Here is a 27,393-nt window from a genome sequence, read left to right on the forward strand (position 1 = left end):
TATTTTACTTTAATTCGTATTCGTATTTATTTTAAGTATATTACAGTTTTTAATTTATTTTACTTTAATTCGTATTCGTATTTATTTTAAGTATATTACAGTTTCTAATTAATGTTCATTTTTTGTCATTTAGGTGGCAGTGGGGGTGCTACCGGGAGCGGGGCTAGTGGCAGTGGCGCGGCTCGTAAAAAGAATTTAAAGTCACATGTATGGAATTATTTTTCGAGACACCCGACGGATGATCCAACACGAATTAATGTGCATTGTGAAATTTGTATACAACTTGGAAAAAGTCCCGAACCTTTTAGCATGCAAAAAGGAGGTGGCACTGGTACTCTTAATCGTCACTTAGTGGAAAAGCATAATATTACGAAAGCAAGCCACGAAAGTGGAGAAGCACGCGGGGGATCGTCTTCACAACAAACACAAATCGGTAGTTTCATGTCTTCAAATCCCGGTGGAGGTATGCCTTTCCATTATAATAGAGAAAAAATGATAAATGATTTTGCTACTTATGTTACATTAGATGAGTTACCTTTTTCACATGGTGAAAGCGCTAACTTAGAACACATGATGAGAAATTCAATAAATCCGGCTTTTAGGAAAATCCCAAGAAACACCCTTAAACGATACACCCAAAAACAATATTATCTTGCTAGGGGAGAATTAATTGAATTCTTTCGTACTTTTAATGGCATGGTCTCGCTTACTAGTGATTGTTGGACTTCTAGTCAAGGTGAGCCTTATATATGTGTTACCGTTCATTGGATAGATTCTAATTATGTGATAGAAAAAAGAATTATTACTTTCGATGTAATGGACGAGTCACACTCCGGATATAATATTAAACAAAGGATATTAGACACAATTAACGAATTCAATTTGTTTAACAAGGTATTCACAATTTCTTTAGATAATGCTTCTGCTAATAAAAAATGCATAGATTATATTAGGTCCGAGATTCCTTTAGTTTTAGATGGTCAATTCTTACACGTTAGATGTTGTGCTCACATCATAAATTTGTCGGCTCAACAAGGTATCTCACAATTAACAAAATTATTAGACCCAATTAGGAAAATGGTTAAGTACTTACGTATTGCAAGTTTATTCCGAGCTAGATATAAGAAATTGTGTAAGGATAATGGTTTAAGAGCTGAAAAATGGGGTATCGACACACCTACACGGTGGAATTCAACGCATAAGTTATTAAATAAAGCGATTAAATATAAGGTTGTCATCACTGAATTATATAATTCGGACCCTAACAACCAATACGAGGATGGTTTAATTACCGAATTGGATTGGCGATTGGCTATTACTGTACGTGATATTCTTGATTGCTATGCACATGCTACTAAAGTTTTTTCATATGTTTATGAACCGAATGTGCATCAAGTTATTATTGAATGTGTTAGTATTGTTACCACTTTACGTGAATATGAAGAAGATCGACATTTTAGTAACATTATTTATGATATGAAAGTGAAATGGATTGAATATTTTACAGATTTCCCATATATTTATGGTATTGCATGCCTACTTGATCCCGGTGTTAGACAAGAAGGTTTAGAAAACATGTTAGAACATTATTATAAGGTGTTAGGAGTTTCATATGATCATGTTTTATATGTTACTAATTGTCTCAATTTATTGCATCGTCTTATAGACATGTACCTTCCAAGTACTGAAACCGCTATACCACCAAAGACAAGTTCTTCAAATAGATTTAATAGTAAAATGTTAGGAATAATAACTAAAAAACAAAAGGTTAGAATTTCTACTACGTCTGCTCCTGTAGCTTCGGCTTCTACTACTATGCTTAGAGAATTTTTTTCTTATAACTATGAATTAGACGAAGATTTTGAAATATTAACATGGTGGAGAAGTCATGAGATACAATTTCCAGTTTTAGCTAAAATTGCAAGGGACGTATTAGTAGTCCCTGCCTCTACAATTGCATCGGAGTCGGCTTTTAGTGCAGGTAGAAGAGTTTTGGATGAGAAAAGATCAAGTCTCGCGCCAGATGCGGTAAAGATTTGCGTTTGTAAAAAAGATTGGGACCAAGCTGCTAAAAGACAACAAGGATTTCAAGAAGATGACTCGGACGGTGAAAAAGATCCTTGGATGTTGATGGATACTTCGTCGTCCGAAGGCGGCAATTCGGCAAATGAACAAGAATAAATAAAAAATTTCTTTCTTTATGTATTTTTTTAATTTAGTTTGTACAAGCGGTTTGTTCCGTTAAATTTTTTAGAGAGGAGTCCTCTCACATTATTTGTAATTTTTTTTTCTAATTTATAAAATTTACAAGAGGTACCGCCCTCTTTTTACAATTTATTTATTGTTTTATAATAAATAAATTGTACAAAGTTTATAATAAATTTATTATTCATTAAATTAAACTATTAAATTCCATTGCAAAAGTGTAGTAGATCCGTTGCAGTGTTGCACACTTAAATTTCACAAACCACTTGCACTAAAAAACAAAAAAAAAACACAATCATTATGTGTGTACTGCAGACTGCCTCGTGCCTAGTCACAAACCAAACCAGTAAGTCAGTAACCACTGTCTGCTTCTGTCTGCTTAAACCGTAACCTTGAACCGCCTGAACCGCGACCGCCTGAACCGTGTAAACCGCCAAACCCGTAAACCCGTACAATCCGTATAAGCCGGTTCCGGTTTCCAATTCTTCAGCCCGGCCCGGCACGGACCGGACCGCCTACCTAGACGGGCCGGTTACGGTTCCGCCAGTGACGGTTCGGAAACCGTCTGAACCGGCCCGAACCGCCCCGGACCGCCCGTTTGGCCGGCTCTAGCTATCACCAAATGGTCACTTTGAAATTTTCCATTTTTTTAATTATACAATAATTGAGTTCTAGTACTTCATACTATTAATATAATTTTTTTTATGCACGGTGTTGCAAAGACCTTGTTTTCAAATAATATTAACTTGTAATAATTTTAATATTTAGCACTCCTGATTTCGACATTTCGTGACTAGAGAAAAAGTAGAAATATATTTATATATCATATATTTCCTCCATCTCTCTCATTCTTTTACATGTATTTTGTATTGTTTAACACACTTCAAAAAATATATAAAATATTTTAAATATAGTTTCAAAATATGTTTTAAAATTCTTTTTATATATATATTAAATTTTAGTTTAGAAAAAGTTCAAAAAAATTATATTTTATAATAGTTTTGAAATACGCGTCAAATATCGGGTTAGCTGAGGAAAAGCAAAATTGAGATGAGGAAGCAGAGGATAAGTAGATAAGGGTGATAAAAAGTTTGGAACGCGTCCATATTCTTCCATCTGTTGTCCTAGTCACCATCTTATCCCACAAACCACCGAGTCCTCTTTCAATTAATTTCCTATTTTGATGTATACGTGAATCACAAATTGTATATAATAAAAGTTTTAGACAAAGGGATAAGTAGAGAATTGACGTGCGGGAGACGTACACAAACACATGGTTTTTGTAAAACAGAAGAAGCCCCTGGTTTTATTCATTTTCCGTCTTGGTCCCATTCGTTTCAGCTGGATAGGAAACTGACATGTCTTCCAAAATGTGCAAATGATAATGATACACATGGTGCAAATTAACGGTGGAATAGACGGTGAAACAAAAGCAGAGCTTGACTCCTTTAAGTTAGTTCAATTTTGTTGTGTTAAAAGTGCTCAAAATTCTTTCCGTTCGTAAGAAATCGAGCAGAGGACTTTTAATCGGTACCAGTTTGACTCAATTACAACTAGGGTGGTTTAAATCGCAAAATCCGCATAAACTAATTCAATATTAATCTGGTCCAAACCGACACTGAAATTAAGTTTACAGTTTCGGTTCGACTAATTTAAAAAAACTGAAGTTTATAGGTTGATTTCGGTTTTATATTAAATCAACCCGTTAAAAAACTAAGCCGCATTTTTATATATATACAATATAAATATTTAATATTATATATACAAAATATTAATTTTATATAAATATATTAATGTTTTATTTTATTCTTGTTGGGTAGTTGTTTAGTTACTTACTTTGTCAATACCAACTACAAATCATATCAATTTAGTAATTCGCATCTTCCATTCAAGTTTATGCATTTTATTAGACTAAAATTTGTATTTTAATTTAAGTACGTGAAATTATCTAATTTATTCTCAAATAGATACTGGGCTAATTTAAGTATGCTTTAATATAGATATACTTTAGAAAATTATCTAATATATTTTCAAATAGATACTGGGCTAATTTTATTTAATATATATATATATATATATATTTATTTATTTTTATTGTTAATAATGAAAATACTATAACAGTAGCACCGTGCACCGTGACGAAACCATAGTATTTACGACTCGCAAGTCGCATGTATTGATGGGATCATGGACACCTAAATATAAATAAGACAAGAGATAGAGAGAACGTCACCAAGGCACCGACCGAAATCCGGATCATGCTAACAGGCCACGCCTTCTGTACGAAATATAAAAATTTCAGAAGAGATTTTGTACATTCCTTGCTCCAAAAGTCCAAAGGTGAAATTATACAACATTACTCCTTTCAAGTTTCATCCCATCCCGAAATAATAATCGATATTTCACTCTCAAGAATTATTAGAATAGATACTAATTTGTAAGGAATATAAGCATGCATTGTCAAAAAATAAATGTCAGATTCATTTGGCACATAGCAGCGGGGTTCGTTAGGTTCATTTGACAAACTTAAATCACATCTACGTTGCATCTCTGTTAACATGACTAATATTCAGGGATCCTGAGGGCTAGCCCTGTATTCACATTTTTCAACACTGCCTTGCACATTCGCTTCATCGAACTCTTTGTTTAGTTGTCTTCCAGCAGATGCAGACCCCGAACTGCCACCGTGGTCTATGTGAGAAGATTGTTTGCGTTGCTGCAGCCTCGGCGCTCGACTTGGTTTATAGCCATCTGGGAATGCATAACAAGGTATCTGCTCTCTACGAACGTGTGACACATAAATGTCCATTCCAGGCTTCCACAGGATATACATATTCACAGAATGCCGAAACTCGTCAATTGTCCCCCTTATATCGAACTGCTGACCTTGTTGTATTACCTCGCCTTCTTTCCTCTGCAAGCCCATAAAAAAGGCACAATGTCAGCTTTGCTTTGATGAATCGACGTACTCTTGAGGATAAGGATGGCATTGTAGCTTTCCACAAGTGTCTCGCTCTATCTGCAATATACAGAAAAGTATTTAAGTCGCTACTCGCAAGACATTTTAAGTTGTTTCTTGTCTTTTTTTCTTGAACAGAGGAGAGAAATTAAGATTGATCATAGCACAATCTCAAGTGGAGATATATAATTACCATAAGAGTCAGTTTTATCAGTTGGGATTCCACCCATCCTTTCCATGCACGCAAGTCATCAGCATCAGCAGCAACCATGTCTAGCTGCAGATAGTTCTTGTAGCTTTTGAAGAACATACACGGCTCAAACAGATCTTTCCACTGTGATTTATTTAGCTCAATTTCCTGAACATTGACATAACATAAGCAAAACGAAGTACAAGTATTCTACAATACCCAAGCATGTAAAAGAAAGTGGCTACTACCTCGCAAATCTTATTGCCAAACTGAAATTGCTCCCTCATCACCCGAAGAGTACTGTCTGAGACATTGTAGCTGGAATTCATGCATGGGTAAGCAGGAGTGATAATTGGCATGTGATGAGTTCGATCACGAGGATTCTTGCGAGGATCCCATACAGATAAACCAAGCTCATCATCTTCTATCGCACAAAGCAACACAGGATTTGGCCAGCGCCACTGAGTATAGACCCTAAAAAAGTGACGAACCAGCATACAGGGGATGTCATTAGGATACAGCTGACAAACCCTAGCAACAAGAAGAGCCCAGCTGGCATCGCCAAGAAATCCAGTGGCCTAAAAAGGGGGTAGAAAGGAAAGAGAATATTATGACTAAAACTGAAGGAGAAGAGGAAAGACCTAAATAAAACTGGAAGAAAGTGAGATTTACCCCAAGACCAACATGCTTACATTCGAATAGATACCACGCTTCTTCGCCCAATACTTCAAACAGCGAACCGTGGTGCGGAAATGCTTGGATGTCACACATAAGAGTTAATAGCTAATAACCAACAATTATTTTACAAAATAAACATTAAAGCACAAGAAAAGAAAGAGCACAAAGTCAGCAACAACCTCGACATTTGGTACGAGCTTAGGAATCAGGTCAGCAACCCTGCAGCCGTTTAGAGTAACAACACTTGGTTTGTCAACACCGTATAAAACAGAGACAGCAGAAATATCCAAGTCCTGTTAATGCTTCAGTTAGCATTTCAAATAAGAAATCTTCACATATTACTAATAAAAACTACAATAATGATATATTTGTTAGAAGGCATGGCATTTTTTGCTTAAAAACGATTGATGTTAGTCCTTACACGAGACTTGAGTCGATATTATCAATTAGTTAGATGAGCAAGTGGGCAGGAAATCATGTCATAATAGCAGTAACTCACTAACTTGCAAAGAAAAAAAAACTGCATACACATAAACACGCAAGTAAATAAATTGTTTCCTACTTACTAACCGTACAATGGAAAAGTGACTCAAGTAATAAATGAAAAATAGAGGTGAAATGTGACGTGGAAATAAGTAAAGGGTAGAAAAAATATTGAAGACTCATGCCATCCATTCCCAGCATTAAACTACTGACACAAATTCTTATATTTCACAAACTTACATCTGGCACAACCAAAACAGAAACACTTGCATAAAGAAGATCGACTTGTTTTCCATCAAACTTGAATTTCATGACTGGGACATGACCATCTGGCAGAGGCTGTAGTTCAGTAACTTCTTCCATATCCTCTAAGATGTAACGTAGTGTGTAGAAGAAATCCTCCTTCAAGTATCATGTCCAGACATTACATGACGAGATATAAAATTATCTCAGTTGAGCAAATATTTAAAACCTCCAGGATTTACCTCTTGATTGACATAAGATGGCCCCACACATAGCATTTCAATGTCATCTGCAGGACAATGGACCTATCAAAGTTCAAAACAGTGTTAACAAAAAACTGAGAATCTTACAAACAGATCTAAGCAACACAAATCATCAAGAGGAACATATTCAATAGAAGTGTTAAGATTAATGAACGAAAACCCATATAACCAGAAAAAGATGTAGAAAGGAAAGTTTATGTCAGTTGGCTTGGTTTTAAAATGTTTTTATTTTAAAACATCCCAATCATCTTAAATATTAATAGAAGACACTAAAGAGAAAGATGACATCAGAAAATATAATGAATGAACAATAGCCACAAACTTATATGTGCAAGATAATTCCACTATCTGTCAGCTATTCAAACCTATATAAAGTGAGCAGAACTGCAGAAGATACAAATTGCCTCAAATTTATCTTTAGTATATAAGGACTAATTACTAAAGTAAAGTTCTGGTTTCGCGGTTATTCGGAAGTAAAGTTTCATGAGTATTTTTCCCATCAGCACCTATCATATGATAATTTCCAGCCTCTAGAACTCCTTAAATACCGTTAAGGTAAGTCAGTTTGCATTTGAGTAGGGTGTGTAGAATATCTCCATGATTGTTTTGATTATGGCAACTTCATCATTTTAGTATCAGATTAGCAACCTAGCATATACTGGTGCTTATATCATCTAGTCACTTCTAACTATAAACCAACAATTACAAATAAGAACAGCAAATATTTGTATGAGACAAACATGCTTACCTCTAAATGATACGAACCAAAAGTAAAAATGACAGCATTGGCATCCTTGAATATCTGATCTGGGTAGCCTCGTAGGCGAGTTAGTTGCTTGACCCAGTCTTTGACGATCTATGATGGCACAAAAAATAGCAGAGCGAAGTAATCTATAAAGTTAATGGAAATCGGCCAGCAACAACCTTCAGTTAATCCGACAGAGCATGTTCTATTGCTTTGATTAAGTATTTAACTAATTATTGTACTTTTAAATGCACAATTTTAAATTGTGTAGTTACACAAAAACGACACAGGTAAAAGAAGAAATTACCTCCCTGATACGACCAAGAACATGTTGGCTTTTAGAAGCATCTTCACTATTTTCATACAATCCAGCATCTTCCAGAAACTTTACCACTCACAAACCAAAAATTAGCCAAACCATTAATAAAAGACTATCTGTTTACTAATTCTAGTTCTCTTAAAACCTTAAAGTTTAAGTACTTGGGCTTAATAAGATTATATATTATCACATTTCCTCTTACTCTAAAAATCATTTTAAAGAGTGTATTACTAGGTGGTTTACTTTCCATTTTTGATCCACCATGGTGTCCAATTTTCAAAAACTAGGTGGCCTTCTTTCTACCTTTACTAACACGTTAAGTTGTCAGTTCTCCTGAAACCTCGAGATGCTACTGGTTGGATTGAAGAAATATATACCTTTTGTAGTTGATTGTTTCTTATATAGTCGGTTTCGGTAGGGGCCGTGAGAGAAATTGGCTTGGTGAGACCAAGGTTCTTGCTCAAACCCTGAGAAGGCAGCATAATAATGAAATATAGAGATGACAATTATACAAGCTCAAACGGGAAAGAGGAATAAGAGGAATCGAATATTTGATCAAGGAATAAGAAGAGAAAGAGAGAAGTCATTTATATATGCATACATGCAGCTGCAGGCTTAATAACGCCAAAAGAAAAATTATATGTTGGGGATCCCTGGCATGAATCTTCCCGCCCCTTGCTTCCTCCGCCCTGGAGCACGTCAGTAGATTTCTATGTCTGTGCAGACAGTTTTTTTAAATTTTCTTTTTAGGGTTTTTACGCGTGATTCATATTTATCACGCTCGGTTTTTAAATTATTTAGTATTGGTTTCTTGTTGCATATTTCAATATTTATCCGCTTGCATCTTCTCTGTTATTTACTCCAATATTCAAGGTTTTTAGTATTCCTTGGAGCATCTTTGAACTTTGTTTTGATTCTCTAAAATATAATAATATAAAAAAACACGGGTAACTGAAGTATTATTTCACTTCAATAGTAATTTCTATAATTATTTATATGTAAAAATAATATTTAATAAATATTTTTTCTTTGATGGGAAATGGAAAAAGAAAAAAAATGGAAGGGAGAGATGATAGAGAAGAAATAGAGGCTTGATTTTCTCTTAGATAAGGGATTAAAGAAAAAAAATGGAAGGGAGAGATGATAGAGAAGAAATAGAGGCTTGATTTTCTCTTAAATAAGGGATTCAAGAAAAAGAGTATTATTTAGGCAAGGGAGGAGAGCCCCAGAGTTGCTCTTGCATACTGCGATAGTGAGATGGTCATACATCTTACAAAAACTGGTGAAAAGCGTATTACTTGCTTACCGCAACCAAATTTAAGCCGAGGCTGATCTAACTCGACCACCCTTCATTATCATCACATCATGATTCATGAGATGATTACAAACATCGAAAGAACTAATTGCTTGTCACTGAAATTCTAAATCAGCAATGCAAGCTTCTACAATGCCTAAGGTGTCACCATCTCATTAAAAAAACACTCTCCTTGGTTAGGGCTTAAAACGGAATGCACATATCTCATAATCGCCAGAAGGCTTTCATATTGCTATTGTGAAAAATATATTGGTGAAAATATAGCAGAATTATCAACAACCATGACAGACTGCTAATAATTGTCAGAAATAGAACACACAGATAGACCTAGACAGCATCCGGATCTTTTTGATCCAGTATCAAACAGCTCCTTATGGTAACTAATTTCATTTATAAAAAAGAAAGTGCAGATCATGCCAACATATCAATCAAATAATAGTCAAAATATCACAAATCCAAAGTCTTAGCAGAAGTGCCATGAGCAATTATATGACGCTATAAAGTATACAGATGAGAGGGAGTAGCAGAAGATAGATAAGAACACCAATACTTAAGTGCCCAAACCCAACAACAGGAACAAGTCCTGTTGTTAGTTTTCAGCCAACACTACACTGCTAGTTCAGCCCATAGATACTAGAAGCACAAACCACATACCCAACAAATCAAAGATATAGAAAGTAATAAATTGACTTGAGAAGAAAGCTTAGAGGCCCTGCTCAATGAGATAATCTCCAAGCCTCTCAACAATCAGGTTGCATTGTCCTGGAGTTACAGGTTCATCATAGACTCCAAACACCAGAGCTTGGCCAGTTTTCTTAATGGTCACACCTCCAGAGCCCTGCCCAAGAAGTTTTCAAACATCAAAAGAAATAATTCACCACCATAAAAGGTGAGCTTATAAGCTTCAAAGTATTATCTTTCTCTTTTTATACCAGTTTACTGTTTTGAACAGTGTTCTTAATATCACTAAGCAGCAAAACAACTAAGCTTCAGGCTTCAGACTGTGTCTTTCTTCTTTTTCAGGCTATGAATTAATCTCATAATAAAAGTATACTTCAAGTATAACCGCGGGGAGTTTCTTTCTTTAATCAAAATGTATCAAAGCATATATACATAATCTTTTATGTTATTGAACAATAATTTTAAGTAAAAAACAGAGTAAAAAAGGCCTTTGAATTTCATCTTAATATTGAAGCAAAGTAAATATTCACCAAAAGTAACAGAACCAATCTAAACAGTGGGGAAAAATATTATATAAAAAAGGGTTGATTTACAACAAATATATGTAAAATATACAGAATTTAGAAAGTATGTAAATATATAAGATAAACAAAGGTTAATGATGTGGATGTTTTTTGTTTAAAAGGAAAACTTTAGTATCTTGATATACAGAGGTAGATGAGGCGGCAGTAATAAATAAGATCAACTCTTCACTTTTCAAGGCTCATAGAAACTACAGCGCTTGAGGATATAAATAGGGCAATACGGATAAAACTTATTCATCTTATTTGAAAAAGTGAAACATTCTAGATGTCCTATGTATATTTAAAAAAGAGTAGAAACCCCCATGTTTAAGAAAAGATTAAGGAGCGGATTAATAAACATCAAATATAACCAAAAGATGACAAAATACTTTTATATGTATGCATCATTTAACTACCTTATGACTGAAGAACTAAAGTGAATGCATGCCATGTTCATTGGATAATAAAGATAGATAACTTGGCAAAAGACAGATGGACTCTATAACAGAAATATAAAACCAATACTCACACTCCCTCATAAGAGTTATACAAAGACAATACAGGGACAAAATGTACCTTTTTGCCGCGAATAACAGCATTTGGCTCGCCTTGTATCACCATGTACTTTGTTCCACCAAGGTACAGTCCAGTAGGAGCAAGATGGCCAGGCTCATCAAAGTCTTTCATTATACCAGTAATCTCTTCAGGTTTAAACTAGATTGCAAAATTTAACTCATTATTAGCTACATACAGCATACGAAGAGAGATAAGCACATAACAAGTCAGAAGACAATTATACATAATGGGAGTATTCCACTATACATCCTTCAATAGAACAGGATCAAGAATGAGACTTGATACTGGCAAAAAAAAAAATCTACTTCAAATAAGTTCATAAACTAAATAAAAAATTTCTGCGAATTTGTTAACTCTGAAAGACAGAATGTTTGCAAAATATTTTGAATAACTCCTATTTTTAAAAGGTGATGCAGGGTCTTCAGTGAAAGGGACAGACCAGGTATTATTTATTTATTATTATTATTAAGAAATCTAGTAGATACATATATAAAGAGTTAATGTGTATACATAATGTTTGTGTACGTAAAGTAATAAAATCTAGTTTGAAAGATATAGAGAAATAAACGTGAACAAAAAAAATCAGTCAGAACTAATATAAAAATTGCGTGTATCTACCTTGACCAGGTACTTAATTTGCAATGGCTAGGTCCATCACTTATCAGCAAGATGACAAATGAATACATAGAGGAAAATAAATGCGGATCTCAGGAATAACTAGTTCTGATATAATCATGTTTGATTGCATTTTAGACTCATTAAGTAACTGGATTATTTTCCTTACCCGTCCCTAACAAATCATAAATGCATCAACAGAATATGGCGGCTATTCGTAGACTATATCTGTTGTAAACCATCTGAAGTAATAGACAGTGACAAAAACTTGCAGTAACGTATATTGAAAAAATAAAAATGACAATTATTTACGAAAATTGCAAAAATTCTAAACCAACATGTTCTGCAAAAAGAAGGGAAGGGAGCAATTATCCGAACATTTTATAAAAATCATAACCCTGGTTCCACACCCTATATGATACTCATTCACAAAACAGTGTGAAAACATGGCGGCACGTTTGCCAAAGTCAAGTTGAAAATTACAATCTATGCACCAGAACTAAAACAACACAATTTGCAGTCAGCACCGCCAAACAAATCAGTGATTAGCATAGCAATACAAACAGTTATATATTCCAAAACCGTGACAGTATATGATGATATCAAGCTAGAAACAGCTGAATTCCCTGTAATTACAAAATAGAGCAAATACATAAATAAAAATCTAAAAATCAAATAATTAACGCTATAGTAAAGCAAATAAAAATAATCTGAAACAGAAATGAATCGAAAAGAGACAGATCCACGTCAGATCTCAACAATCAACTACAAGCATAGGGTTTGTTTGAATAGGTAGAAAGAGAAAGAGGAGATCCGTGGATAAATAATATAAGAAATATAACAGAAGAAAAAAACCTTGGGAAAAGTGGAGCTTTGAGCCCAAACGCTGCCGTCGTGGCCGATGATGGCGGCGGCGGAGAGTTGTTGGCCGGGATTGCCATCCACCTCGCACATCAGATGATCGTCTACATACGTTTGCCACGACATCTCTCTCTCTCTCGCTCTCTCTGATTAGACTTCGCAAGACGCTGCTGCTGTGTTAATACTGGTCTAGTTATATATACAGGTGATTGCGGAGTCAAGATTTTTTTTAATTCCTGTTTAGACAACGAGTCAAGAAAATTAATACCGGAAATAAATACTAGTACGACTTTGTCTTGAAGCAATAAACCTCTTACACTGGGACCGACTTACCGACTCAATTCATTCAAAATTTCGGTAATTTTATACATTATATTTTCGAAAAGTAGATACATGAACATATTTATTTTCGAGGATTATTTTATAATCAAGAATTATATCTATAATTTATAATTTATATACTCCCTCGAACCTTTTTTTACCGGAATACGTACGGTATAGATAAGGAATTCGTTAAATTAAAAATATGAAAATTCAGTAAAAACATTATTAATATATTAAAAATATATGTTATGCATGTAACATTTCAAAAAATATATATTATATGTGTATTTTAAAAGTATATTTATACTTAAATCAAATATTAATAAATATATACAATATTCTGGACACTTTAGAATATAATATTTAATAATATAATTATTATATTATAAGATATTTAGATAATAGATATTTTAATTAATAATAATATTAATATTATTAACAAGAGTTTTTAAACGCACAAAAAAAATCATCTATAAACTGACACGTATCAATCTCTTCTCCATATAAACCTTCAAAATTCAAATATTTAATTGCGCATAAAAACTTCATATTTCTGTTGCTCTTAACTAGTGGTTTCTTTCTTTTGTGGAAGGTGGATTGGGCTGGACTGACAAGAGACGTGCTTGATTTGGCCTGACGTGTGACAAGTACCACATATCCTTCTTCCCCAAAAAGGATGAATGCGGTGAACGTGGATCGAACACGTGACCTTCAGATCTTCAGTCTGACGCTCTCCCAACTGAGCTATCCCCGCTTTTTGTTAAAACGTTGTTTTCAATATACTTGACCGTTATTAGCGTCATGGAGCAGAAACGAATATAAATTCCATCCACGTAATTTGATTTGTATCGAGGAAAAGAAAAGTTACTGATTTGGATGTTTACAAAATCCCATTTCTGGGTGCATATGCGGCATCAAAATTATTACGAGGACCAAAAACGCCGGTTTGCATATTTTTACCATTTAAGCTGTGCTTACACACACCCTCCAGCTCAAGAGCTTTGCAGCAGAGATATCTATCTTTAAAGGAAAAAAAGGTCTTTCTGGTATATACCCACGGACACATGCTAACAATGATTTTTTTATTTAGATGGAATATTTTGATTGGTGAGAATTTTTGCACAATAATTATTAATGAATAGGAGCCTATAGAAATTCACCGCTTAGCTAAAGAATGATTGTTACTGTGTGCCCACTAGAAAATCCGGGGAAAAAAAGAGAGATTAGTATATGCGGTTTCTCTATACATGCCATACTTATATCAGCATTGCGATTAAATTTTTGCCGAGTCCTACACTATGTACACAGTTCTCCATATAATATGCAAAAGGGGGATCTCATCAAAATCCCTGTCATCTAAATACAGGGTTCATCACCTCTTTTGGATTCTGTCGGCACATATGTCTATATCCAATAGATCTTGAGATGAGCAGATGCTTGAAGACAGGTATTATAATCTGGCTACGGGTGAAACAGATAGCACTCGTGGCTGTGCCTTGATCTAGACAATGAATGACGACTCGTTATCTAGTCCGTAATATCTTAACACCAAGACAAACGAATTCACATGATGAGCAATAAGTTGATCTTTACCTATGAGGAGCGAGCTCGGGCTATTTTGACATTGCCATAATGTCTTTACTAACACCAGTGGTTCCTATCACCTCAAAGGGCTTACTATCCAACCTGTGACTGGATTCTGCCTCCGTATTCTAACAGTCCTATGTGAAGCACTTTGCAACCGTTCAAGAACGGCATATGTGATTGAATCTGGAGTTAGCCCCTGCTGTTTTAGTCTCGCATATAGATCCACTGCCTCAGCAGTCCTCCCACACTTTTCAAGACAGTCTAATAAGATATTGTATGTCACAATATTAGGGCAGCAACCTTCACCAAGCATCTCATCTAACAACCTACAAGCCATCTCCACTTTATTCGACTTCCCAAAACACTCTATTAGTGTGCTGTACGTGACAACATCAGGACTGAAACCTTTCTCTTGCATCTCTCTGAACCTCATGTGTGCTTCATCAACATCTCCATTCTTCCCTAGGCAATTTATTAATGAATTGTAAGAGATGATATCAGGCCGACAATTACTATTCTCTAGTTCTTCAAAAACTTTAACTGCCTCGTCAACTTTTCTAGCTCTACCAAAGCTAGCTATCAAGATGTTGTATGTAAATATGTCTGGAAAAGGACCATCCTTTTTCATTTTTTCATAGAGATCATGAAGATGGGATACCTGCTTTAATTTGCCAAGAGCAGATAACACTACATTATGCATATAAGTATCGGCGTTTAATCCCTTTTCAGGTATCTTACTCAGCAATTCTAAAGCCTCGGTGATCTTTTTAGCATTGCATAAACTCTCCAGCATGGCCAAGTAGGCATCCCTATCTCCATAGTCATGAAAGTTCCACATATTGCAGAACATACGATGAGCCTCATTCGCATGACCCAACTTACTCAATGTCCTTACAAGATAAGCATATTGCGACTTATTCATATACTTCTTTGACAATTCCACTACCTCGTCAAGTCTAGCAAGCTGCCCTTCCGAAACTAAAAGATTTAAAATAAGACTGTATGTGAATTCATTGGGACGACAATCATTTTCCATCATCTTAGAGAAGAGAAAGATTGTCTTGTCAACCATCCTGCTCCTAGATAGCACCTGTATCATAGTGTTGTAAGCAATTAAGTTGGGAGAACAACCCCTCGATAGCATCTCTTGAAAGAATGCAAGTGACTCATCAGGCTTTCCTGACCTTCCAGTCATTCTAATCATTATTGTGTATGTATACTCATCAGGCTCACAGTGCTTCCGCTTCATATCTTCATATACCTTGCGAGCTTGATCAACCTGGCAACAAGCTACATGTCAGATCATCAAAACTGAACTTCTCTTAGAGGCTGTTTGGAAACATGCATTTCATTTCAAATGATGGATTTCAAATGACAGGATTTGAGTTGTAATTTCAAATGATGGATTTCAAATGACAGGGTCATTTCAAATTCTCAGATTTATACTAATATTAAAATGCCTGGATTTCAAATGAAATCTAAATCCAAATTCCCAAACAAGTTATTTGATGAAATTTAGAATTTCAAATGAAATCCAGGTTCCCAAACACGCCATTAAATCAATCCAATATACACCTATACACAGGTCAAATAAAAGAGTCACGTTTTACCAATTATGCCTAAATACTTCATTGTTACCTGAGCTACTGTCATCAAGACTCATGTATAATAGTGACAATCCCATATTTAAAATCTATGAAACTCGCAAACTGCCGCAACTGAACTGCCACTTTTGCCCGAGTAAAATGTCCTCACAACAACAATTAATAATTGGATCTTTTCTGTAAAAAATATGGATTTAGCCTGGCAATAAGTGGCAAATCAGATCATTATCGAGGTGGACTATCGTCAAATCAATTCGACATACACGTACAAAGGATAAACATAAGAAAGTATCACAATGACCAACGAGGAACCTTAATACCCTATTGTTACTTGAGTTACCTTATTCATTACTACTCGTTAATCCAGCATCGTGATTAGCGAAGATCCACACAGTTAAAAGTTAAGACTTTGACAACAGCAATCAAACCACTAGTTTTGTCCTTGCCACAACAATAAACAACTAAATACTCGTGCCGTCTAAAACTCTAAACTCACGCAAATGTTTATGACAGAAATTAAACAACTACAATTACACAAAGTAGTCCTACACAAATGCAGCATCATAACCAAAAAAAGATCACACCACGAAGCCACAAAATACTCGTATAAATATACAGTAACAGGCAAGAGAATGAACCTTTTGATCTTTAGCGAGAGAATCAAGCAACATATTGTAAGCAAAAATATCCAACACGTAACCACGCCCTTTCATTTCTCCGTAAACATGTAAAGCTCTTTCGGAATCCTTACACCTCAAATAGGCCTGCAAAAGACACTTATACGTATAACCATTCATCCTGAGCTCCCACTTCCTCACCAATCCCAAACACCTCTCCAGCTCCTCCGCGCCACCAAACATCCCAATCAAAATATTAACCGTTGAAATGGCACCGCGCACACCGCTCCGCTCCATCTCATCCACAATCTGGCGCACACAGCCGAACCGATCCTCGGAACTCGATTGGGATAAGATTAGAAGCATACGGTTATAAGTGAAGACGTCGTGCTTGAATTTGGGGATAGTGAGGGGGCAGAAATGGAAGAATTGGAGAGCGAGAGTGGGGGAGGAGAGAGATTTGAGAATCTCGGAGGCTTCGGAGGTGGTGAGGGTTAGGTTTAGGGTTTTGAAGTAGTCGGAGAGGTCGAGGAAGGGGTCGGAGGTGGGGGAGGTGGATTGGAGGATGCGGAGAGATTTGCAGATTAGGTCTCGCCGAGGGAGAGCGTAGCCGCGTGAGTCGGTTTGGAAAGTGGGAGAGTCCACCTCCACGGCGAAGAGACGGCCGTTTGAGGTTTCTTTGACGATGCGGCCGCTGTATTTTGTGGCGTAGCTGCGGCGGAGGTGGAGGAGGAATGGGTGGCGCCGCCGCATTGTTAGAGGGGGAGTGTCTCTATATGTTTCCTTCACTTGTGACTAATAAATAGTAAATACTCGAAATGCAAAAAAAAAAAGTTTTAATTAATTAACGCAAACGGGAAAAATTGAAATTAAGACGAATAATGTACATGAAGGAAAAAGGAATGCGGTGAACGTGGATCGAACACGTGACCTTCAGATCTTCAGTCTGACGCTCTCCCAACTGAGCTATCCCCGCTTGTTGAATATCTGTTTTAAACTGCTAATCAATTCAATTACATGAAACAAAAGAAAACAAAGAACGCTACCCGGGTCTTTATGTAATGTAGATGCGGCGAGAAAAACCTGAAGTACACCAAAACCACTGAATATATTTCAGAAAAACAATATACTTTTATCATAATACATTAAATATAATTTTTTTGAATAAATTAATACCTATTTCTCCAGGGAACTCACATTTATTTAAAAAAATTATTATAACTTCAACAAAATCTTAAAGGACACGGGAAAGAAATTTTTCTGCCATAAACACATCTGAACATCAGCATTCTATGGTCTCCGTGGCATTTGAATACGGGTATTGTGTACAAAACAATGGCCTGTAATAAACTAGAAACTTCAGGGTATACAGTTATCGAACCAAACACCCAGCACAGGGCTGTGCAGATGAGGTTACAAACTTACAATAAAATGATAATATTGTATGCACCACTTATACAACTTTCTATTCGGTTTCTCAGTGCGTGCCATTACATTGTGATTCTATTTTGCTTAGTCCTAAACTATGTACATGATTCTCCATACGATGTTGAATGGGTAATGAGACTAGTGGGACTACATACACAGAGACCAGTAGGACTCACTTTGACACGGAATCTTTATACAAAATTTTAAGCCCCTACTAATAGCTTACAAGTTGTTCCAATCTAGCCCCCACAACTAAATTGCTCAAGATCCTGCATCTTATATAGATCACCTAAATACATGGTTAATCACCTCTTTCAGATTTCGGCAGCCCAATATCTCCATTTTAATTAAATCTTGGGTCGACAGAGAATCTAAAAGAGATTTCACAGCTGAACTGGGGACGACACACATTTTATATCCTAGCTTTGCCACTGTGATTACCCTCTTCTCCATTCTCTGTACCTGTCATGCGCCCAAAGAAGATATAAGAACTTTATAACACGAAAAACATTGTTCTGTTATGTTATGCACATACCGTGCGCAGTTCACCGCCGAGGCCAATTTCTGCAATGAATGCCACACCTGGGGGTATAGGAAATTCCAAGAAACTGAAAACCAAAGGAAACAAAGAATACCCCATTTTACGAACAGAAGTCATATATTATGTAAGATCAGCTCAGACAAAAAACTAAAATATACTCCCTCCATCCCCCTTGAGTTATATACATTGGGGGACGGGGACACAACATGGACTTTAATGCTCCTGTAAAGTATAGTTCTATAACTTATTTTTAAGATTTTTCTTTTCTGAATAAAAGTTTGAATGTTATATTCTTATTCAGAAAAAGAAAATTTTAAAAATAAGTTATAAAACTATATTTTACAAGAGCATTGAAGTGCGTGTCGAGCAGTGAAAAAGAAAAGTATAGAATTAAATGGGACAGAAGGGAGTAGAAGACAAAGCAATTAAATATGTGAGACATAACTAGTAATGTCAATTAAGTGAACGGCAGTTTAAAAAAGCCCAAGACATAACATCTAAAAATTCTTCGCTTGTTATGATTCTAGAATAAGAGAAAGGCTGCAAACAAGAGGAACTTCCCCATACTCTGCTGACTTGGGAGTCTTGTGCAGTGGGTATGACCATTGTTGTGGTTAAAAATCTAAAATGGTCATAACTACAATGAAACAGGCATCCTATCTTGCGTAAGGGAAGTCTTTAAGCAAGATAAGAGCCTGGCGAAGTGGGTATGACCTTTGTTCTGCTTTAAAATCTTGTGGTCCTATCTTGCATAAAATAAGTCTAATGTTGAAAACTGATACTGTTTCTTCAAGAAATTAGTAATTTACTTTGTTTCGATCTGCTAAAATCAGAATGTGTTTCCACTCCTAGGTACAAGGTTAACTTTTAACTTGTGGCAGAGTTTTGTTGTAATAAGTAATCGAGCCACAATAGTTGCTTTCAGCTTACGAAGCAAGCAGTTACACTCAATCCTAGCAATTTTATGAAGTTGGGTGCTTAAAAGATACTGAACTTGCACATGTAACTAGTAATTCCCCCAAAATATTTTCAATAACAAATGAGGCGTGGATCACACATAAACATATAATTAATAAATTTCCTCAGGTAAAAAGCATAATAACTATTTTTATATATAAAAAAAAAAAGAACATATAATTAGTAAAAGCTTTCTGATGTTTTAATGTGACAACTTAAACTGCAGCTGTTTGATGTCAATTACAGAATATTAAATAGATGACATGCCTGCTGCATATTGCGGCTGCTACTGCAAGATCACCAGCAGTCTCACTTACAGTCAATCCACTGACAACATTCAAAAAGATGCCCTGCAATGCAATATAGAGAAGGAACACTTTTGAGATATGATACAATGAGGTCAAATAATATCCATATACTGTCATTTTGGCTAAAACTCAGATACCAGTTGATGGCATGTGAAAAAGGATGATAATATTGAGACCGGCCAAATTCAACGCTATCTGCCAAGATATAGACAATTGCAGCCAACATTTTACAACAAATGTGGGGTAGATTCAATTCAATAGTCCCTTCTTGTATTACCAGAATAATAGTTTTATAGTGAAAGCTTTCTTGTAATACCAGAGCATCACAAAATTTGGGAGCACCTAAACTTACACCACAAAACCATTTTTATATACAGACTGACAGACATGCCCATATAAAGTCAGATTGATGTATATACACTAAACTGTAAACACAAACGAAGTGGACATGACATCTTTGGGATTCCATTAACTCTTATTATTTGGTCGTACTGTCTAAAAGAGCCCGTTGTGTACTAGTCCCATACCACAAGTCTACTGCAGCTACTATATACATGTTCGTAAGGTAATTCTGAAATAGCTCTTCTGTTTCTATCTTTCAAGAAGATAAATAAAGTAAATAGCACATACTCAAATGTAAAAAGAATTCCTGGTAATGCAAGAGACAGCAAATATATATACATCACAGTCCCATATATAATTGTATATTAACATTTAGAAAATATTTGTTACATTTTCTTGGAGCTTTAGGCCAGCTTGCTTCATAAGAACCTACAAGGTTAAAAAATGTGAGTTTAATTACAAGAATCTGTAAAAAGAATGCAAATTTAATATTACTTTAACGTAACACAAGTATTAAAAGGATAAAAGAGTAATTGCCAAGTGGCAGCATAACTACCAAGGAACAGCTATAATTACCCAAACAGAGTTTTAGTATTAGTTCACCAACTACTTAAGCTGATGAGTGGGTAAAAAGTAAACTTAAATTACATAGATAACAAATCTTCCAAGTGCGGATCATCATATTAAAACATATATAAAATGCCTTGAGGGTTTGAACAAATTTTCTAGATTGGAAAAATGAGAAGCTCAAAAAAGTGAAACAAGAATAAATATCCTTGACAATCACCTTTCCTAGAGGAACTGGAAATGTAAATATGCAAAGAATTCCATCCAGTAAAATCCAAGTCTTACTTGGAGTTAATTTGGCAGATATGGATCTCGAAAATAGAATTATGAACTAACAAGAAGTTGAATTCAAGAGCTAATGGCAATGAGACATACAACTATAATCTCAGATTTGACAGTGAATTCAGTAAAAGAGAGTCTAATACATGTATATATATGCACTGTTTTACTAAACCAATCCTAAAGTAAGATGATGGCATTGACATGCTTCATCTAAGAGCACGCTTATTCCAATGTTCTGATGCCCCATTCAGGATACAACTGATCTTCCGTCCCATCTATCTTTACTCATAGCTATCGCAACTAGTTGGTTTTTAAACAAAATTTCGAACAAAGGTCAATATCAAATATGCATTCAGTTTAGTGTCATATAAAAAGTTAAATTACTTACTGAAATTATCATGTCTGCTCTGCTTGTATGAAGACCAGTGACCTGCCTTGAATTTGTTGAGCTAGCTACACAAAGTGCCTGCATAACTGACAGGATTTTATCAGCCCAGTTCTTTATCCAGTCATATTTATAAAATATAATAACTAGCTAGTCAGGATCATGCAAATAAGCTCCCTTACTACCTAAAGTTTGACAACTCAGCAGAGTAAAACCAAATATGATGGGACTAGCTCGGCTCACTATAATAACGAAATCAGCTCAGACTTCACACCCTATAGTGGTCTCCGTTTGGGAATGGAAGACAATACAAGTGAAGTGACTCTGGTTTTTATGAGAGAATAAAAACACTAAAAAGTCCCTTTAAAGGAACTTCGAAGGGAGCAGCTCTTACTTTCTCAAAATCTATTTCCTTGTAGGAGGAAAAACAAGGAAATAAAATCGAACATAATAAAGTATTAGACATGCCTGAATTTCTAGAACAAAAGATCGGGAACCATCCATAATTACAGTGACTGCAAGTCCTGCTAAAACCTCCGAATCTATTTGCTGCGGACTTAAGAATATCTCACTCGGGTTTGTAACAGCTTGCAATCCTGATTGAGACATTTCAAAAACTCCAAGCTGTTTAAGTATGAGATGATGTTAGAAGATGGTAATAGCACAAGTTATCAAGATTTCAATTCTTTTGATATTTGATAAGTATAAAAATTTTAAGAAACAAATGCAGAAGAAGATGCTTCTATATCAGTCCACAAAAACATTTGCAAATAATTCCTGTCATGGTATGTTCAAGTGTTTGTATATTCGCTTCATATGTTAAAAGTAGTAGATTTAAGTTTATGTTGAGATATCTTTTAGGAGGGGAGAGGGACAAATTTTGATTATCACATAACATCGGCAAAAACTAATCTATAAAGAAACAGCATTACAGTACATTAAACAAGGATTTATAAACAGGAATAATTAAATATAACAATCTACGGAAGTCAACACAGATAATTACACACCTCATCAGTAGATCCAAAACGATTTTTTACAGACCGAAGCAACCGATGAGATGAATGTTTTTCACCCTGCAATATTTAGATACAATAATATAAGAATAGAACATTATGGCATTTAGACATGCATCCAAGATATAACATAAAGACAGTCTAGGTTTTAGAATCGGTATTATAATCCAACAGCTAATATAGAATACCATTAGTATACTGATAATATCAATTTTCTAGTAGCTACGATAAGTAGATTATAGAACACATACTAAAGTGATAGAACTTCATCATACAAAAAACTACCACTGCACATTCCAACCTATATTATGATAAACAAGATGTCACGTGTTACTAACTTCAAGGTATAAAACAGCATCAACAATGTGTTCCAAGACACGAGGTCCAGCAATGTCTCCTGACTTATTTACATGACCAATCTGACATACATAAAAAAAACACAGGTTAGCTTTTCTTCTTCCTCTTTTATAAATTTAAGGTTGTAAAAAGAGAGGCCATCTCCAAATAAACCTTATGTCCTATGAGAGGAATAAAAATAAGCTAATCTGGTACAAATTAAGTTATATTTTATCAAGACTTACCAAGAACACAGGGATGTTTGTTTTCTTAGCAAACCTCAGCAACGCTGAGGTGCATTCTTTCACCTATAACATATAAACAGAAAACTGAAAATTTTAGGGAAAATATAATCAGAGGATTGAATGAAGCAAAGTAGATCAGAGACATGTTTGATGAAGGTCACGAATTTGCACATTCTACTGTTGAGAAAATTCATCACTTCCTATATACAATCGATCATGTAAAAGGTCAAGAATTAAGGGGACAAAATAAACATTTTGCGATTTTGTAGTACATATCCTTAATTTTATTGTCGAATTTTAATTACCTTATCATTCATGCTAAACTAAAAAATTGAAACATAAATGGACAGATTTCTAAGAATGTTGTAGGTTTTGAGCCTGATCTCCGGACTTTTTGCCCAAAAAATAGATGTTCAGTCTTCCATACAGAAGAACATCTGAAACATCAATCTCTCTCTCTTAACTTATTTCACTTACGACAGATAACTGGACCTACAGCTTGGAGTGGCTACCTGAGAGAGACCTCCAGGACTTCCAGTCACACCTTTCAGAAATACTGTCTGAATCGAATCTACAATTAAAGCCCGAGGAGAGAGTGGCTGAGCTTTTTCCAGAATGTCCTGAACAAACAATGGAAACAGTAAGCTGAGATTGTACATGGGACTAGTAAAAAAGATAAAAATACAAACTGTATAAGCAGATTCAGTATTTCTTAAAACAATTCTTATTGCAGATCAGTCAATGCCAAAAACAGATCAAGAAAATTAAGAAAGAAAGATATGCATAATCAGGAATATGCACCTCGACATCTGTACTGGAATACAAGAATAGTTCTTCAGTCCCTATTCTCAATCGATCTGCCCTGTTTCCAATTTGGTCAATACTCTGCCATGAAGAAGAAGAAGAAGAAGATATATAATCATTAAGACTTTACGTATGTGTATATTCAGAGCATGTGCCAATTGTATTAATCTGAGATTTATAGAAACATCACAGACTTTATGTTATGAAAACAACACAATACTCCAATTTTCACTAAGTTTCGCTAATATTAGAACTATGATCAGCAATATGACATATTGACACTAAAATAAAAGGTTATTCAAATAGCCTTGATAGAAGATAAGAAACGTAAAAACTAAAACTAACCTCTTCACCAGATATATAAACCACTGGAGCTGATTGTCGCATCTCATGCCCTTCTGAGATTATTGCAGCAATCTTGCAAAACAAAAGAAAGAATAAACATCATTAGTTAGTGGAGAGGATATCAAAATCTATGATACGGGAAATAATTTGCAAAAGATTGCATAATGCGCACAACATTTGTTTTCTTTTTGTGCATGTGCCCTGGCTAAAGCTATGAATAAGAAGAAAATATGCGATCTGTCTATGATTAAGAACCACTGAGTTCACAGAAAAACACACACCTGTAATAACAATGTACTTTTGCCAACACCAGGATCACCGCCAACTAAGACCAGAGAACCTACAAAACAAAGAAAGAAAACGGATTTTAATATATGATGCAAATCGATTACATAATAAATACTATATCAACGAGCAAATCCTAATTTCTCAAGTACATAACAGACATGTGTATCTTAAGATATGAGACTAGAAGATAAGCACAAATTATATAGTGGGATCTGTAAATGATTCTGTATGGAACAAAACAGTTCTTCAAGGGGTTCAAAGTTAGTTGCAATGATCACGAGTACAATTATATTTGTGCTGATCAAGCATTAGGCCTAACTAGTAAGTTCATTCCACTTTAAGGAAATGTTGAGTTTTTTGGTTTATAAATAAGTAAAAAGAGAGGTATGGCACAACAAGACATAAGCAAGAAGATGTGATATATTTGATAGATGCTTGATGGAGTTTTGATGCATCTAATTCTTTATTGATCATGGCCTTTATATAGCCTTACAAAATAAAAACTGAAATATAGAGATAAATACAAACATAGTTTCTTAACATTATTAGCAAAAAACCAATTGCTAACATTTATTCTTGTACCTATTCTTGCCACCAAATCAGCCTCCATAAATATTGAAGCAGAATTCAACAGGAAACAAAACTTGAAGCAAACTAGCAACACTAACACACTAATTTACAAGCTAATACAGGCTAGGATCATAAGGAGCTGGTAACTTAACTAATTACAGGTATAAAGAAGTAAACCAAACATGTTGCAGACGTTGGTTATACCTGGAACAAGACCACCACCAAGAACCCTAGAAACTTCATTTCCAAATAGTCCAGACCTAGAAAACAGGCAGATGACTAATTACATTCAACAAGATAATGCAATATATAATTGCTTAAGCTACACATACACCCAGATACATTTATACAGACACGTGATTCTTAGTGAATTTGATAAAATGTACTTTCATTATAATCAATAGGCCTTATTACGTAATTAGCACACACATATAAGCAGTAGCTCTTCATGGGTTGAAAACAGAAAAAAATATAAGAAATACAATTGTACGACTTTGTAGTGCAAGTGAATATTAGATCTTCGCTTCTGCATTACTGTCATGGGACTCACTAAGAAAACACAGATATTAATAAATTAAATAAGGACATATAATATTACAAGGGAATCCTCCACTCTTTCTGATCAACACCCCTATTCACATCCGTCAACCTCACTGGACCAATATCTCCAGCCTGCTGCGGCAACCACGTTCCCATCACTTTCTCTGAAACCCCAAACCCACTAGATATCCTCCCTTCTCCCCCATCACCCTCCGAAAACCGCTTCATCGTACCGACACCATCACACGAACGACACGAACCCCACCACTGCCCATCCGAATACCCACAACTCTCACAAACCCAACTAGTCTTCACCTTCCCTTTCTTCTTCCCACCACCCGAAACAGCCCCAAAATTCTTCCAACTTGTCGGCCCACTTCTTAAATTTCCCTTCTTACCAACCCCAAAAGTCCTATCATTACCATCTCCATCACCCGAAACAATCGGAACTTCTTGCTTATTTTCGTCATCATTATCGTAAACATTACTCACTCTCTGTGTTATAAGACTGCCAGTAATGGGGTCATATATAGCAGTGACCTTAGTGTCACTTTTGGGTTCTGAATTAAAACTGGTCCAGCTATTCAAGTGATTTGTGAAGTGAATAGATCTTTGTGGGGTAGTGTGGGATTGGGGGTGAAAATTAGGGTTTAGAGAATACTTACAAGAAAGGCGTGTGGAGAGATTAATTAGGTGCTTTTGAGCGTGAATTAAACGAAACGCGTGCATGTTTGCTTGCATTTCAGGCAGAACCCCGCAAGTGCAGGAGGTTTAAGAAAAAATTTGGGTTTATGTTTCTAGGGTTTATAATGTCTGGAAATTTTGAATGCCCGCGAATTTCAGATCGCAGTAATACTTTGTACAGAAAATCAGTAATTGGTAATAGAAAGAATTTCCGGAGCATCTCAGCCAGTCAGCCTGCATCCTGCAACCATCCAATACCTTTCCCAAAGATTAATTAACCCGGATTCTTTATTTTTTTCTAAATCAAAATTTAAACATTGATTTTTTATTCAAAAGAATTTTTTTAAAATAAATTATGCAACTATATTTAACGGAAGCATTCCTCCCCCGAGCGTTAAAATCCTCATGGGACGGAGGGAGTACATATTATAACACAAAATTAAAAAGGAAAACATCTTCAGTAAGATTTCATGTTAGTTTGTTTAAGACACAGCAACTTGTATATTTTATTTATAATCATCTAAAATAATTATAATATGTTGAACAATATTTTTTTATTATTTTAACTGATTATATTAAAAAAACCCATTTGATATGATTTTATTAGTAATTTATTTAATAATTATATAGTTATTTAGTCACAAAAATGCATATTTTGTTTAAGATAATTACATTAAATTCAATATAATGGAACGTTCAGGTATTAATAACGGCTATAGTAAACTGCGCATGTAAAAAGTGTCATATGTATTATATTTTAAAAATACTTTTTAACACGCACAACGATGCAAAAAACATGTATTTACATTTAAATCTGAAAATCTGTTTAAAATTTAGAATGCTGCAACATAATCTTATTAGTTCTATGATTGTATTTTAAGGACCAGTTTTGCCTCCCTCTATCCCAAACCTTGGCCTCGGCCCTCC

General features: G+C 35.1%; 3 protein-coding genes, 2 non-coding genes and 1 pseudogene across 7 annotated transcripts; all 6 read right to left on the reverse strand.

Annotated features, from left to right (window-relative positions):
• Positions 1-4,662: 4,662 nt before the first annotated feature.
• On the reverse strand, positions 4,663-8,677 carry LOC108207725 (nuclear poly(A) polymerase 4-like; annotated as a pseudogene).
• A 1,134-nt stretch (positions 8,678-9,811) lies between these two features.
• Positions 9,812-12,991, reverse strand: LOC108208848 (profilin). Its single transcript, XM_017379418.2, has 3 exons — positions 12,691-12,991; positions 11,221-11,358; positions 9,812-10,238 (listed from the first exon to the last, which is right to left on the reverse strand). Exons 1-3 carry the CDS (start codon positions 12,820-12,822, stop codon positions 10,104-10,106), a joined length of 405 nt encoding a protein of 134 aa, XP_017234907.1. The 5' UTR covers positions 12,823-12,991; the 3' UTR covers positions 9,812-10,103.
• A 710-nt stretch (positions 12,992-13,701) lies between these two features.
• On the reverse strand, positions 13,702-13,774 carry TRNAF-GAA (transfer RNA phenylalanine (anticodon GAA)). The gene has a single exon. It is a non-coding gene; the product is annotated as a tRNA-Phe (tRNA).
• Positions 13,775-14,183: 409 nt separating this feature from the next.
• Positions 14,184-17,644, reverse strand: LOC108208847 (pentatricopeptide repeat-containing protein At1g51965, mitochondrial). 2 transcript variants are annotated; one of them, XR_010289168.1, is made up of 3 exons: positions 16,850-17,644; positions 14,614-15,886; positions 14,390-14,521 (listed from the first exon to the last, which is right to left on the reverse strand). XR_010289168.1 is itself a non-coding variant. In XM_017379417.2 (2 exons), the coding sequence occupies exons 1-2, from the start codon at positions 17,579-17,581 to the stop codon at positions 14,681-14,683; spliced, it is 1,938 nt and encodes a 645-aa protein (XP_017234906.1). In that variant the 5' UTR covers positions 17,582-17,644; the 3' UTR covers positions 14,184-14,680. The 2 variants fall into 2 exon arrangements, 1 of the variants encoding a protein (XP_017234906.1); XM_017379417.2 differs by having other exon boundaries at positions 14,184-15,886.
• Positions 17,645-17,731: 87 nt separating this feature from the next.
• On the reverse strand, positions 17,732-17,804 carry TRNAF-GAA (transfer RNA phenylalanine (anticodon GAA)). The gene has a single exon. It is a non-coding gene; the product is annotated as a tRNA-Phe (tRNA).
• Positions 17,805-18,174: 370 nt separating this feature from the next.
• Positions 18,175-26,710, reverse strand: LOC108210003 (uncharacterized). 2 transcript variants are annotated; one of them, XR_010289169.1, is made up of 16 exons: positions 25,841-26,674; positions 25,447-25,502; positions 24,666-24,724; positions 24,385-24,456; positions 24,037-24,120; positions 23,748-23,855; positions 23,236-23,298; positions 22,993-23,073; positions 22,649-22,714; positions 22,107-22,262; positions 21,642-21,719; positions 20,795-20,833; positions 20,200-20,257; positions 20,022-20,104; positions 18,792-18,864; positions 18,653-18,718 (listed from the first exon to the last, which is right to left on the reverse strand). XR_010289169.1 is itself a non-coding variant. In XM_017381234.2 (15 exons), the coding sequence occupies exons 1-15, from the start codon at positions 26,521-26,523 to the stop codon at positions 18,542-18,544; spliced, it is 1,878 nt and encodes a 625-aa protein (XP_017236723.1). In that variant the 5' UTR covers positions 26,524-26,710; the 3' UTR covers positions 18,175-18,541. The 2 variants fall into 2 exon arrangements, 1 of the variants encoding a protein (XP_017236723.1); XM_017381234.2 differs by lacking the exon at positions 20,200-20,257 and having other exon boundaries at positions 18,175-18,718; positions 25,841-26,710.
• Positions 26,711-27,393: the final 683 nt, after the last annotated feature.

This window comes from Daucus carota, chromosome 2, assembly GCF_001625215.2.
Source record: "Daucus carota subsp. sativus chromosome 2, DH1 v3.0, whole genome shotgun sequence".
In the NCBI taxonomy this organism is placed as follows: domain Eukaryota; kingdom Viridiplantae; phylum Streptophyta; class Magnoliopsida; order Apiales; family Apiaceae; genus Daucus; species Daucus carota.

Coding starts and splice junctions, on each gene's coding strand:
- LOC108210003 (XM_017381234.2), bottom strand. CDS start 26,523: ATGCAAGCAAACATGCACGCGTTTCGTTTAATTCACGCTCAAAAGCAC. Junction 23,074..23,235: donor CAAACATCCCTGTGTTCTTG/GTAAGTCTTGAT, acceptor TATGTATGTCAG/ATTGGTCATGTAAATAAGTC. Junction 22,715..22,992: donor ATGCTGTTTTATACCTTGAA/GTTAGTAACACG, acceptor TAAATATTGCAG/GGTGAAAAACATTCATCTCA.
- LOC108208848 (XM_017379418.2), bottom strand. CDS start 12,822: ATGTCGTGGCAAACGTATGTAGACGATCATCTGATGTGCGAGGTGGAT. Junction 11,359..12,690: donor AAAGCTCCACTTTTCCCAAG/GTTTTTTTCTTC, acceptor TTTGCAATCTAG/TTTAAACCTGAAGAGATTAC. Junction 10,239..11,220: donor CTGTTATTCGCGGCAAAAAG/GTACATTTTGTC, acceptor CTTCTTGGGCAG/GGCTCTGGAGGTGTGACCAT.
- LOC108208847 (XM_017379417.2), bottom strand. CDS start 17,581: ATGCGGCGGCGCCACCCATTCCTCCTCCACCTCCGCCGCAGCTACGCC. Junction 15,887..16,849: donor CTCTCGCTAAAGATCAAAAG/GTTCATTCTCTT, acceptor GCTTGTTGCCAG/GTTGATCAAGCTCGCAAGGT.